This window comes from Oenanthe melanoleuca, chromosome Z (assembly GCF_029582105.1).
Source record: "Oenanthe melanoleuca isolate GR-GAL-2019-014 chromosome Z, OMel1.0, whole genome shotgun sequence".
Classification (NCBI taxonomy): Eukaryota; Metazoa; Chordata; class Aves; order Passeriformes; family Muscicapidae; genus Oenanthe; species Oenanthe melanoleuca.
In genome coordinates, this window is record NC_079362.1 from 11,941,175 (window position 1) to 11,954,052 (window position 12,878).

The 12,878-nt window shown below is 37.6% G+C and overlaps 1 protein-coding gene across 2 annotated transcripts in view; it reads right to left on the bottom strand.

Annotated features, from left to right (window-relative positions):
* The window catches only part of MAMDC2 (MAM domain containing 2), a 55,039-nt gene that overhangs the window by 979 nt on the left and 41,182 nt on the right, over positions 1 to 12,878 (bottom strand). The window contains exons 10-13 of one of the 2 annotated variants that reach the window (XM_056514420.1): positions 4,842 to 4,935; positions 2,981 to 3,133; positions 970 to 1,229; positions 264 to 348 (exon numbers count right to left, since the gene is read on the bottom strand). In XM_056514420.1, the coding sequence (XP_056370395.1) occupies positions 264 to 348; positions 970 to 1,229; positions 2,981 to 3,133; positions 4,842 to 4,935 (592 nt within the window). Of the gene's footprint in view, positions 1 to 263; positions 349 to 969; positions 1,230 to 2,980; positions 3,134 to 4,841; positions 4,936 to 12,878 lie in introns of those variants that run through there. The other variant, XM_056514422.1, reaches the window with a different exon arrangement.

Below are 12,878 nucleotides of genomic sequence, written 5' to 3' on the forward strand. Positions count from 1 at the left end.
TTTTTGTCATACATAAGAATACTTACAGCAGAATTTAATTAGCATGCTGGATGTAAATGGAACTGTCATGTGGTTTTTAAAAAGCGTACAGCCACTTTACTGTTTGAGATTCTGAGGATGATCTCACATCCTATTAGAGAGTAAAGGTAATTAACCCAGCAGCCCGATATTAAATTAAAATAGGGACTCAAGGGAAGTATCACCCACCCACAAACAAGCACTGTGAATTTCAGGTGTCTCTTAAAAAGTATGTTGAAACTTACCCAAACAAGGTCCTGCCTGGAACAGAATGTCATCGATAGCAGTGTCACTTCTTATTGACACACCGCGGATTGCCTCAAAAATAATCTGTAAAGTAAGACACAATGTTTCATGAATCCAAGGACTGAACAAAATAATAGCCATGCAGTCTATTCAAGGGATACCCTTTAGCCCCTTCCCTGCGCTCTCCTCCCCTCTCCTTTCCTCTCACTTTTGTTTTCCCCTTTTAGACAGACCTCTGGCTTTGCATCATCCCTTCTCCTTGGAGCCCCCTTAGAAAGACCACCCTACAGGAAGCTGCCATTTCATCACAGCTCCATGGTGTGTCAAATCTGGACACAGCTGCAGACAACTGAAGGAAAAGAAATTGCAGGAATGATCTTGACAAAGCCCTACCACTACTGACAAAAAATGATGGTGTTTAAATTTATGTACTTTAAAAAAGCATTTAAATACTTCAAAAACATTTCAAATTCATAACTATTTTCCTACTTGCAACCTATTCACAGCTTTAATAAATTTCTCCCTTACTTAATTTGTAAAAAATTACATTATTTCATGTTCTTCAGGTGTCCATTTAATGCTACCTACATTTTAACATTTTAGTTGGGTTTTTTTGTATTTTTTTTTTTAAATACAAAACTTGGATTCTAGTACATAGTTCACTTCAATATTTCGATTTTACTGTTTCTTGCTTTCTTTTCTTACCTGGTAGTTTGTATCACTTTCATATTCTATCAGTCCCCTTAGCCATGAGATGCTTTGTTCCCCTGTCCTCCTCCATAAAGGTATCTCTTCATCATCCCCTTCCTTTTTTAGATAAACACTTAATAGTCCAGTCCCAGCTCCGTACATATGATAGAAAAATGTCAGGCACTGTTTTCCAGATGTTCCTCTTAGTAATCTCGAAACTAGGTATGCTCTCTGTCCATAAACCATGTTAGATGCCTCTATATACATGTAGTATCCTTAAAAAATATACAAGTAAATATTAGCAAAGTAGGATACATTATGTTGAAATGTTCATTATGCTTAAGATGCTCATTATATTAAAAAACCCCATGATTGTAACTATTTTGATAAAAATTTATAGACTTCTGCATTTTTAAACTTAGATATTTGAGATAGTCTAATAATTGTGTACTGTAATAACGAGGAGTTTGAATTAATAAAACCAAGAGATGATCTAGTCTTTCCAACAAGTCTGTAGTATGATTCAGTCTTTAGAGAAAAAGGCAAGTTACTTTATTATGCTGTAATATGAGTTCTAGGTTTTGATTTTTGACTGAAGAAACTTTTACACATAGTGAACAACAAGTCTTTGAAAAGGATTGCACTAGTTGGTACAAACCAGCTTGGGAGTTCTCCAGTACACAGTATCAGTAGTGGACCTACAGATGTAGATAATCTTCCTGTTCTCCCTCTCTCTTGACTGCTGCTTGCCACCAAACTACACCTGGCTTAAAAGGGGATATCTTCACTAGGGGTTTGTGCAGAAAATAACTCTTGAGTATCACAAGAGACTTTCAAGCATCCACTGGCTGCTGTTGCTGCTCTCAGCATTCTGCCTATCTCACTAATCCTTGGGAATTCCCTCTCCCTCTGAAGGCAATCTTGCAGAAGGCAAACCCGCAGGACCCGGAGAACTCGTGGTGACACACAGGCAGGTAACGCCACAAAAAGGGAACATTGGAGAGTTCCTGCATAATCTGAGTTCACTGTCTGCTGGCAGACGATACATCTCAAAACAGAATTGTTGCTTTATGCAGCAGATGGGATGTGGGGATGCCCCTCAGTCCTCTGATACACCTCAGTTTGCTCCAGTTGCTGAGTGATGGAATGAGGGGCATGAATTTGCCTTCCACCACTTAATGGCCTGAACCCTTAAAACTTGGTTATATCTGTTGAAATACATAGGCACAGAAAAGAATACAAAGGAAGAATATACTAAAGCTGCTCTTACATCAGGAATTGCACTCTGTTTGAAATTGAGTCATTGGAATTCTGAGACAGCTGCATGTACATCTGACATGTACATCTGTATATAGCTTTAGACTGTGGTTGGTGGTGATGAATTTTCTGTGCACTCATGCTAACGGGAATCCCACCTGCTTAAATACTTGAACTTGCACTAGTGAGCTTGTGGAGCACATTTTCAAGATAAAGAGCTTGTGGGATCTTTTTTATTCCTCATGTTTTCTTCTAAGTTTGAGCACAAAGCTGCTCATGCAGAAGAATCCCAACCACTTGCACAGCTTGCTGCTAAGAGATGAACTAAGGAATAATCCTTGTCCCAGACAAGGCTTAAAAGGCTCTCAGTTTTGAAGTCAAGCTATCAGCCTCACTTCTCAGACTACTTAATGATCCACATAAACAGAAAACAGGTCTAAATTCAGTTTCAGGGAATATTCACATGAACTGGGAGTTTGGAAAGAGCTTTTTCCATGGGGTCTGGACAGTCATCCTTTTATCTCTCAAGGAAAAGGTGACTTTGGGACATGACAACCAAATTATCCACATTGCCTGCAGATAATTCAGATTAACTGTCATATTCTCCAAACCACTCATCTGGAATGTTCTTACTTCATTTGATTAGTAATTTTCTGATAGAAGAGTAAAAACTTTCTCTATCTGCTTGTTATCATTTAAAATATTTAATTAATATTTTTTATTAACTGCCAATCTTTCTTCTGAAAATTTAATGTGGAACTTAACTCACCTACCCCAGTAGTGTGGTCTCCTCTCGGTCCAGTGTAAGAAGTGGGAGTTGGACCTCTCTTCCTGTGCCAGCTCCCACGACCTCTTTTCTTCTGGGTAAACACACACTCATCTTTTTCAAAAGTGCATTCTCCAGGACTGGGCAGCAACAAATCTGTAAGGAGAGTTTAAAACTTCAAATACATTAGACTGATATATGGAGAAATTCCACAAGTAATGTATTGCATTTCCCCACCTGCTGACATCAATTACAGCTACCTGGCAATGCTTACAATAGTCACAAGCTTATACAAAGCTACCTTCAAACTGTCAAATAAAATGTAATTTAATTTTCTTCACATCTTTGGGAAAATCTGTGTCCTAGTCTAGCTCAGTGACTAGGAGTCACTAGTCCTAGGATTCTTTAAAACAGTTTATTAGTCTTCACAACAGTACTTTAGACTAGATGATCTTATGAAGTCTTTTGGTTTTAATGTTTGGTTTCAGTGATCTTAGAGGTCTTTTCTAACCTGAGCAATTCTATAATTCTATAACAGGCTCTGTTATAGAATTACCAGTAATTTTTACTGTTTTGGCACCCCAAGCAGGTTAATAAGTCCTAGCATGTATATTGTGCTTAATAAATGAGACTTGTCAAAAAGTTTCTGTGAACTGAAATCAATACTACATTTAGCTCTCCTCTGTTCCTTTGGCACCAGATTCTACTGCAGCCTACAACAGACCACAGAACTGTAATTACTAGAGTATTTTCATAATTTCAATTCTATTAGATCATAGAAAAGGTGAAATAATTCAGGTGCATGCCAGGAAGCTTCTGTCATGTAATCTGAATTTGTCAGCAGCGAACGTTTTGAGCTGCCTCCATCTTTTGAAGAGGAGGAAGCCTTGATACTTCTGGGGCATTTTTCAGGCATTTATTTTGCTGCCATCTGAGACAAGCCATGGCATGACTATACACCCAGATACCAGTTCCACACCTTTGGTTCCTTTTCCAATTACTTACAAACTACAGCGAGGCAAAACAGAAAACGGTTGGAAATAGTTTAGAAAAATGGCATCTTCTTTTGTACTTGTGATTTCTCTCTGGTTTGTAAGCCTGAATGCATAAAATCCAATCAAAAGAGGTAATGAAAAGCTATTCAAACCATTGCAAACACATGGCTTTATTTCAAAGATGAATGGGATTATAGATTGTGGCTGCCTCATGGGAATTTTTTTTTTTTAAATTAGGATACAGTTGTTGTATTGTCAAACTTCACAAAGCCATAAAAGAGGAAATTTGGTGAGTTCAGAGAGGTTAGCCTGTGTATGTATGTATGTATGTATGAGGGTAAAGTTTTCCTGAAACCATTCAGTTCTTCCCACTATAGAGGAAGTCTTGGACTGCTCTTCTCTGTCTTCATCAAAGAAGTGCAGCTCCAGGTAAGGCTGTCTCTTGGCCTTGCACAAACTGTACTTCTTTCTGATCTAAAAAAAAATAATGCTGTGTTTTGAAAAATACTGCTCTGGGGTCCATTCCTGGCTTCTTAAAGACCGTTTGAAAACTACTTTTCACTCAGTTGAACTGTGGGTTTATTTTAATGCCCTCAAAGGACCATTCACCCATATACAACTGCTCTAGAGTCACTGAAATTTATTAGGAGCTAGCTGGTACCCCTGTGAGCAAAAACTGGTCCTCTCTGGACTATGCTTGTTACTTTGCAAAAATAGGATTTATGCAATTCTTATTGGAAAAAAAGAAAAGAGACGAAACCACAACAGGATGAAGGCAGATGTTGGATAGGCTTGGAAAATGAAGGTGTGTGATGAGCTCTTCCTCAAAAGGATAGCAGCTGTTGGATGAGAAATACACATGGTTTTACCAGCAGCCTGGCAGCTTCCCAAGCTCAGTGAAACATCATCCAGTGCCACAAGTCCACAGTCCCAGAAGCTTTTACACCAGCTGACAAAGACAACCTGTGATACAGGAAGAAAGTTTCAAATACAAAACCTGGCCCCATTAAGAGTCTGAAATGTTAGTGTTTTTTCCAAATGCACGAATAACTACAGAACAGGAGTAATGGATCCACTTTGTCTTGGCACATTCTGCCAGTGGCTGAAATGTCAATTCCAGTGTGGACTAAATTAATGTTTTCAATCAACAGAAAATATTTTCTCACTTTTGTAGGCAAATTATGTATATCTGTATGTAATTCCCATTTTACTGGAGTATTTTTTTGTCTGTGAGAAAACATGACTCACTGAGGTTGTTGTTGTGGGTTTTTCTTGCCCAACACCAGACATGAACAACTCAAATATCCTCAACTATCTTATCCTGAAAACCAGGAGGTTTTACCCATAGAAAAATAGATTTGAAAGAGTAATGCGGAGTGATGGGCAAGAGTGGTTGTGGCAAAAAGCAAAGAATAATAGAGATGAACTGATACTAGTTCATAAAATGTGATTATTCATAAATGACTAAGTGCCATGACATTGTAGAGCAGGAGACTTGAAATGTTATGCATAATTCACAGTGTTCATCTGAATTTGTGAAGATTAATAAAAACATCCAAGATCATTGATTTGTGTAAACATTAATTCTGCCATGGAAAATACAAATCACCCATGAGATAATAAAATAAAATGTAAAGAAACTGTAAGACTCTCAGTTGCCCTTCTGCCAAGGTTGACACAGATCTCTTTAAATTACAGAAGACACATTAGGATGTATTTTGCCGAAGCACTGCTGGTGGTTTTCTTGGCCTAACTACTCCAAACCATCTGTCTGAGCACTGGGGTTATGACCATAATTTGGGAGGAGCTTTTCAAAACAATTCCTTTGTGTTGATGTCTGTGCTAGTGACTTCAGATGTATTAGTGTCACTTCTAACCATTTAATCTTCTTGGCAACACCTCAGTTACATATTTGAGATAAAATGCTGACTGACATTTCATATGGATACAAAAAGGCTTTTAAAAGTTCTTAGGGCATTATTTAGTATGTTCTCTTCTAGTAGGCTTGGTAACACCTCCAATATGGTATCTACATGGTATTTTGTCAGTTTGTTTTGCTACGTAGTATTTATTAACTCATCTGCTTGTAGAACAGCATAACTACACCAAAAACTTAGAAGCATGTATGCATTATGCTGCCCAGGGTGGAGCAATTTTTGAAACTCTTCCATTCAGTGCTACCAATCCTGGTTATTATTGATTATCTGTCTTGTAAACTGCTACTGGTATGGAGTTAAGGAATGTCCCTGCACAGAATGCAAAACTGCTTAGGGTACGGTGGCCTATACCCCACACCTTTCTCTTTTTCCTTCCCACTGTAGAACTGTATCTTAGCCTCAAGGTTTAACAGGACAAAAATTGTTTCATACTTTTTAAGTTCATTGTCAGGACACAGGACACGGGGCAATCCTTTAAAAACGGTAGCATCTCTTGGAAAAAGGTGTAAAATAAGCTAAAATAAGCATAAAATAAGATACTGACATAGGTGAATATCATTCACCAGAATTTTAATAAATGTATCCTGGTGAATATTTGTAATGAACTAAAGACATATTATAGGCCTAAATCCACGAATCTTCAGAAAACCACACATGTAAGGTTGAAGTCAGTCCTCATTTGTGAAACAACATTTCCACACTGCGGAGTCATGTTTTAAGCCATGCTTTAGTATTGACATCACTGGGAGCAGGATTAAGTTCTTTCTTCTTAGATTGCTGTAATTTGTTCCATACAAGGTATGTAATTGCCCATTGGATCCTGCAGAAAGCCCTTCATTTCAAAAGCATCACAACAATAACTGTGGTCTCTCAAAGGCCATTGAAACAGTAATCTTTGTACAACCAAAGGATTGATCAGATTCAGTGACACTGGTAAACTTGTTCAGCTTTGCCACCAGTAGCTTAAGCTTCACTAATTTTCCACTTGATTTTTGTGGTGCTAAGGGAGACACTGCCGTGAGCAGACTTTGTAATTTCACGGGGGTGAAATTACAAAGTCTTCTACTTGGGAGTGCAGAGTTTTCAGCATTGGCTATGGCAAATGCACTGAAATTGTTACAGTCCTCTCAACTTATTTTGTTGTTAAATCTTGATTGAGTTTTAGGCAATGGACTAGAACATTTTTTTCACAGATCAAATTTATGCACTCTTCTGTTTTAAATATCCTTTTTTGTCATAAAGCAAAATATTTGAGTATTTGAACTTTACCTACCAAAATTGTATCAACTTGGATTTACTTAACTACTCGCTTTCACACTGAGTCAGATCTCTGAATCCTTCCTACAGTCTCAATAGAACTAATTTCAGGATGGTTTGCATTTTTTCTTCTTTTGAATTAAAATATTTCCTAGGTCAGTTTTTCCAAAATAAAATTTTATGACTTTATCTCATGTCTTGGAGAAGAGAATAGGGGATTCTTTGTACTCAGCTTTTTTCGTCATAGACCATGGCAGATGAACAACATACTGATTGTTTAAAACTAGGTAATAGATATTCCTGGACTTGCATGCTATTTTGAAGGCTAAATTAAAACATTATCCAATATAGGCAGTTGTTCCCTGTGTTACTGAAAAATAAAACATATCTCCCATGTCTCTTTTTGTTCCAATAAAAGCACACAGCTAGGGCATCAGTTTCTTTCCAAACCATTGAACCAGCTTATTCATCTTGAAGTGCTTAATCAATTATCCTGGCCTTCAGTCTCAAAGTATCAATAATCCTTGCTTAGCTCTTATCCTGGATGATATGAGGTATGAGCAATGCCAGACGACAAGAGCTGCTCAAGCACGCTTCTGCCAAGACATCGTGTTGGGTTGTGCTGCAGATACTGGGTGAGGTAGAAGGGACTTCTCATCCTTAGCTCCTGGCAACTCTACAAGCAGAATGTGAGTTTAAAACTCACATGCATATGTAGTTAATCTGCTTTTAGAGGAGAAGAAATAGAAGGACATGCAGTAAGGTACCTGCAGTGTAAGGAGGGACTAATGGGGAAGCTTGCCATAGGAAGTTTGGAGAGAGCTGGACTGAGAGGAGGAGAAAAGCAGAGAAGATTCCCTTGGATCCCTATATATTCTGTGTATTTTCTTTCCTTGTTGTTCCCAGAACTTATACATCTTGCTCAGTTAGAGAGCCAGATTGGCCAAACAGAAGAAAAGCATGAAAACAGGCCAATCTGGTAACTTAAAAGAAAGCTATGCCTCCGTAGCAAGGTAATTTATTTTATTCCATCCTATTGAATATTCCTAGGTTTAAATGACATACTGTAAATCTGTGTAGACGCAAAACTTTGTCTGTCACTTAGACACATTTAAAGTTCAATTTCCTAAAGATGAAAGATGTTATAGTGGAGTCTGAGTTGTTTTTTTTTTTTGAGAAGCTACTGCTGTAATTTCCTCACAGTGACAAAAAACTCAGTATTATGAAATAAAAAAATAATTTGAACACTAGAAACAAAAGTGTGACCTGAGATGAAGAAGCAGTCAAGATGTTTTCACAAGACAGGGAGCCTGACTTTTCAGTCAGTTATGCAAATAAACAGCCATATAAACATGAAAGCCAAGGACTGACCACACAGGGGATGGGAAAACCATTCTGACTGTCTCAGGGCTGTTCAATACAGATGTTTTAAGTATAGAACAAATTACTCATAGCTAGCTTAATAAAACTAGATTTTAAGTGGCTTGTATTTCTTTGGCTTGAACAGTAAGAAACTCATTTATCCAGAACTCAAGTAGCTGTTAAGCCAAAATCTGAATATCTGCAAGCTTCTGTCACTTAAAATAAATTGATTTCAAATGGCACTCACCAGGCAAGTTCAAATTCTTGCCATGTAAAACGATGAGCTCCTGTGGGAAAAATAATGTGATATGAAAGCTTCTACATAAATAATTGAATAGCATTGGTAATAAGCTTGTGACAGTTGAAAGGTTTTGAAAACCGTTCCTGTCCAAGGGCAGAAACAAACAATGAAAGAGAAACATAAAGCTAATAGAATAACTTAGTGCCACAGACTGTTTGTCTTGTATCTCTTCTTGCTGGATTGCACAACCTAGTAGAGAGCACTGCCTGCACACAAACATATACAGGACACCAATATTCCTATCTGTCCCCCACCACTCTCACAGATTTCCACAAATCTACTGCAAGGGCTCCATCCTCATTCCAGTCAAACAGTTTCCTGTCTGTTAAGGATCAGAGATACCAAAAGGAGATATGTAACATTTCATGTAAGGTATTACCTTTCTTAGCTACTGTGAAGATGCAAGCCACTTAGGGACTTCTCCCTAACCTGAGTAACTTGTTCAGTTTCCAGTATGCTGTTTCCATAACCGTGTATCAAGTACCACGGGAACTGAGATTCCCACTTTGCAGCACTGTCCTACTGCTTCCAAACTCTACCATTCTTATTTTAGACAGGCATTTCTGGTGACTGTTCTTCAAGAAGTTTCTTATTTTAAAGGTAAGGGAAGGAATGACAGAAGGACTGTTCTGTAAAACTGCAGCTCGTTCCAGCCTCTTTGGGGTGCATACCTTATTGTGGGAAGACTGATAAAGGTTTTGTTGGAACAGTACCAAAAAACTCTTTTATTTGACACAAGTGTGAGTTTTTCAGAGGAGGAGGAGGAGGAGGAGGAGGTGAGGATGAGAATGTCTGCCCTCCTCCAGTTGGCACCTGACTGGAGAACCTGTTTTTCATACCAGTGACTTGATCACAGGGATCTAGGATTTCATTGTTTATCCAAGATTAATTTAGTCATTTACCTATGACTTTGGTGGACAAGCAGGAAACACAGAAAAGAGAAATAAATGCTAGAATTATGTAACATTGAGCATCACCACAGTGATGATGTGAGAAGAAAGGTCCAAAGATGCCCAGATCAAGTATTAGGAAGGCAGCAGGGTAACAGTAAATATCTAGGGGAAGTAGCACAAGAAACAAACCAGCATTTAAGCTTTTGTATTATGTCCAACCCCAAAAAAGCTGAAGAATTTGCTGAGCTGGAGGTCACTACTGAACCACTGTGTTTACAGTCACTGGGAGGTCTATTTTCCACAATTTTTTAAAATCCTTTTTAAATGTATGGATACTATTGGCCCTCACAGCATCTTGCAGCAAAGTTTCTCAGTGTTGTTCTGAGAAAGTTATCTCTTTTCTTTGTTTTAAAACATGTAAATATTCAAGTGCAACACTGAGTCACTTGATTTTCCTCTCTCACAATTGCAACTAAACTTAGTTATGGAGGATGAGTGAAAGCAAACAGATGAACTCAAGTAAAGAAAATAAGGGAAAAAACATCAAAGAGGAATAAAAGAATACTTAAGGAATGAAAACCCAAAAATGCAGCCACAGCTATTCTGATGAAAATAGGATAGACTGTTATGCCAATTACCTTTCTGAGGATTTGATTTTAAACTCTTTGGGAGGTTCAAGCACTACTTTACACATAACATTGCAAAAGCTTGCATGATGGGTAAAAGCCACAAGATGTTTGCTTTCAAAAACCTAAGCTTCAGAATGAGCAGAATTGACAAAAGCAGACCCAATTGATCTCAAACCTTAATTTTAATCTAGGTATTTGGACTTTGTTGTGAAGTTGCATAAGAGAAGTGTTTTTCCATGTTGGTGTTTACCCACATACACATGCACACAAACACACACACAATATTAAAACATAGATTCTTGCTTCAAAGGTCATGTAAGCTTCTCAAGGATAAAAATGATATGTGAAATTTTCTTTCAGTTAGTTCTTACATTTTCCTGATATGTATTGGCATGGAGGATCAATTTCAATGCATTCAATCAACTGAATATTATCTACATATTTAAGATTTAGGTTTTCATGCTGCCCTTCCAGAGGTTTATACAATAAACCAAGAAGGATTTAAGTGGTTTCAAAAAACATTAGAATTTTTTTTTTTATTTCTTTCTTCCCACTCTTACTCCTTGGGTACAGTGTAAATCAATATATACTGTATGTATATGAGATCATAGGTACTCACACCAACTAGGAGAGACAGTTCTGCAAGTACAAATTAGAAATCAGGATTTTAAATTTCCTGCCTTCTCACTAGCATTATCCATATATGTATTTGCAGTATGTGCATGCAAACATGCAAATGAACAAAAATAAAAATAAAAATAAAAATAAAAATAAAAATAAAAATAAAAATAAAAATAAAAAATAAAAATAAAAATAAATATAAATATAAATATAAATATAAATATAAATATAAATATAAATATAAATATAAATATAAATATAAATATACACAAACACCTATAGTTACATATGTATATATGTAGGTACAGACATTTATGACTTCCTTAGCTGGATCATACCTGCCTTGCCTTTAAAACATTTTATTTTCAAGGTGTCATATTAAAGCCAGCTGGCCAGCTTCACATTTCCTCCTCACAGAATTCAAGCCATCAACTTGTGCCAGACTGCAGTTAGCTAATTCAAAAAGAACTTGCAAAAACCATTACAGAAACCAAGCAATGAAAATCTGTGTATTTTTATTGTCCTGATGCAAACAAATATGCTATCAAAACTAAAAGGTATTAGATGCATTTTATATAATTTTCAAAGCTTTGGGAATAGTATTCATAGTGAAAGAAAGATGAAACATGTGGGTAATTGATTAATTTAGAGCAATTGTTTTCTGGATGAAATATCATTTTGACCTTCAGGACACGTGGCTGTCGCTGACTTGACCACCTGTTAAGGAATGCCAGGAGACTGTTTACTGTTTCCACAGGGGCTGACCCAATCCAAAAGTCGCTCCTGGTAACCAAAAAGCTGCTCAACCAAACTACTGTGCTTGCCTATAACTTCTTCCCATGCAGGTCTACATATGATACATCTCAGAAAACAATAAAATAGGCACATCAGTCACTACATCTGTATTAGAGGAAAGGTGGCAGCCCTATCTTATTTTGAGACACCTCTCTCCACTAAAAGATTGTTTTTCACTTGCCTGTGACATTGCCAAGTCACAATGATTTCAGCTCAGATTTTTCCATGCTAGGTCCTTGCTACAGCCTTGTTTTGGAAGATTTAATCCAAAACAGTTCCATCATTTCCGAGAACAAGGCTAGGAAAAAGTGTTTATTTTGCCCCTATTAAACAAAAAATTCTGTGAAAAGCTTGAACACTCCTAGGCTTTGGAGTAGGAGCAGAAAAGTGTCAAGAGTCTGATCTTTATGCCAGTCCTATCTTTTCTGCCAAGTCATCAGTTTTTGAGAAACTAAAATTTGTAAGAAATGGGATAAGCAGGGCAAACAGAATGGAACATGAATAATATTACAGGGAAACAAAATTGGATTGTCCAGAGCTGAGAGTAATATGAGGACTGGGGTGGGGGGCAGAGGGGTGGTTTGTTGCCTAGGGGACAGGTTAGGTAAAATAAAGATGCCTCAGTGGGGATGCAAGAGACACCAGAACAGGTGGCAGGACAAGAAAGGTCAAGCTTCTGTCATGTTTCTCAGCGCCATCTCCCTCCAGAGCCTGAAGTGTAATCCCTTACTTGCTGGTTCCCACCACTCCTTTCTACCAGCCAGAAAATGCTCTGGTGCACCTCCACAGCTGCCCTACATTGAAATGAGTGTTTTTTGCCAGCTGTTTCACTACATTCTAGGCAGACACATCTTCACAGATAACTAACCTGGGTGTTTACACAGTGCCACACAGTAATACTTTGCGTCCTTCTGCTGGCTTGGAAAAGAAGAAACAAACAGAATAAAGCATGGAAAGACTTTTTTTTAAGTATTGAGTTTGAAGAACTGGGCATGAGATTGCAAGGAAAAGCCAGAATCGAGTTCACCATGCAACTTCATGAATATTACGAGAGTCTGTAACTACACCAGGTTTCCACCCTCTGCCTTAAGCAGACATGCTTAAACTTTGG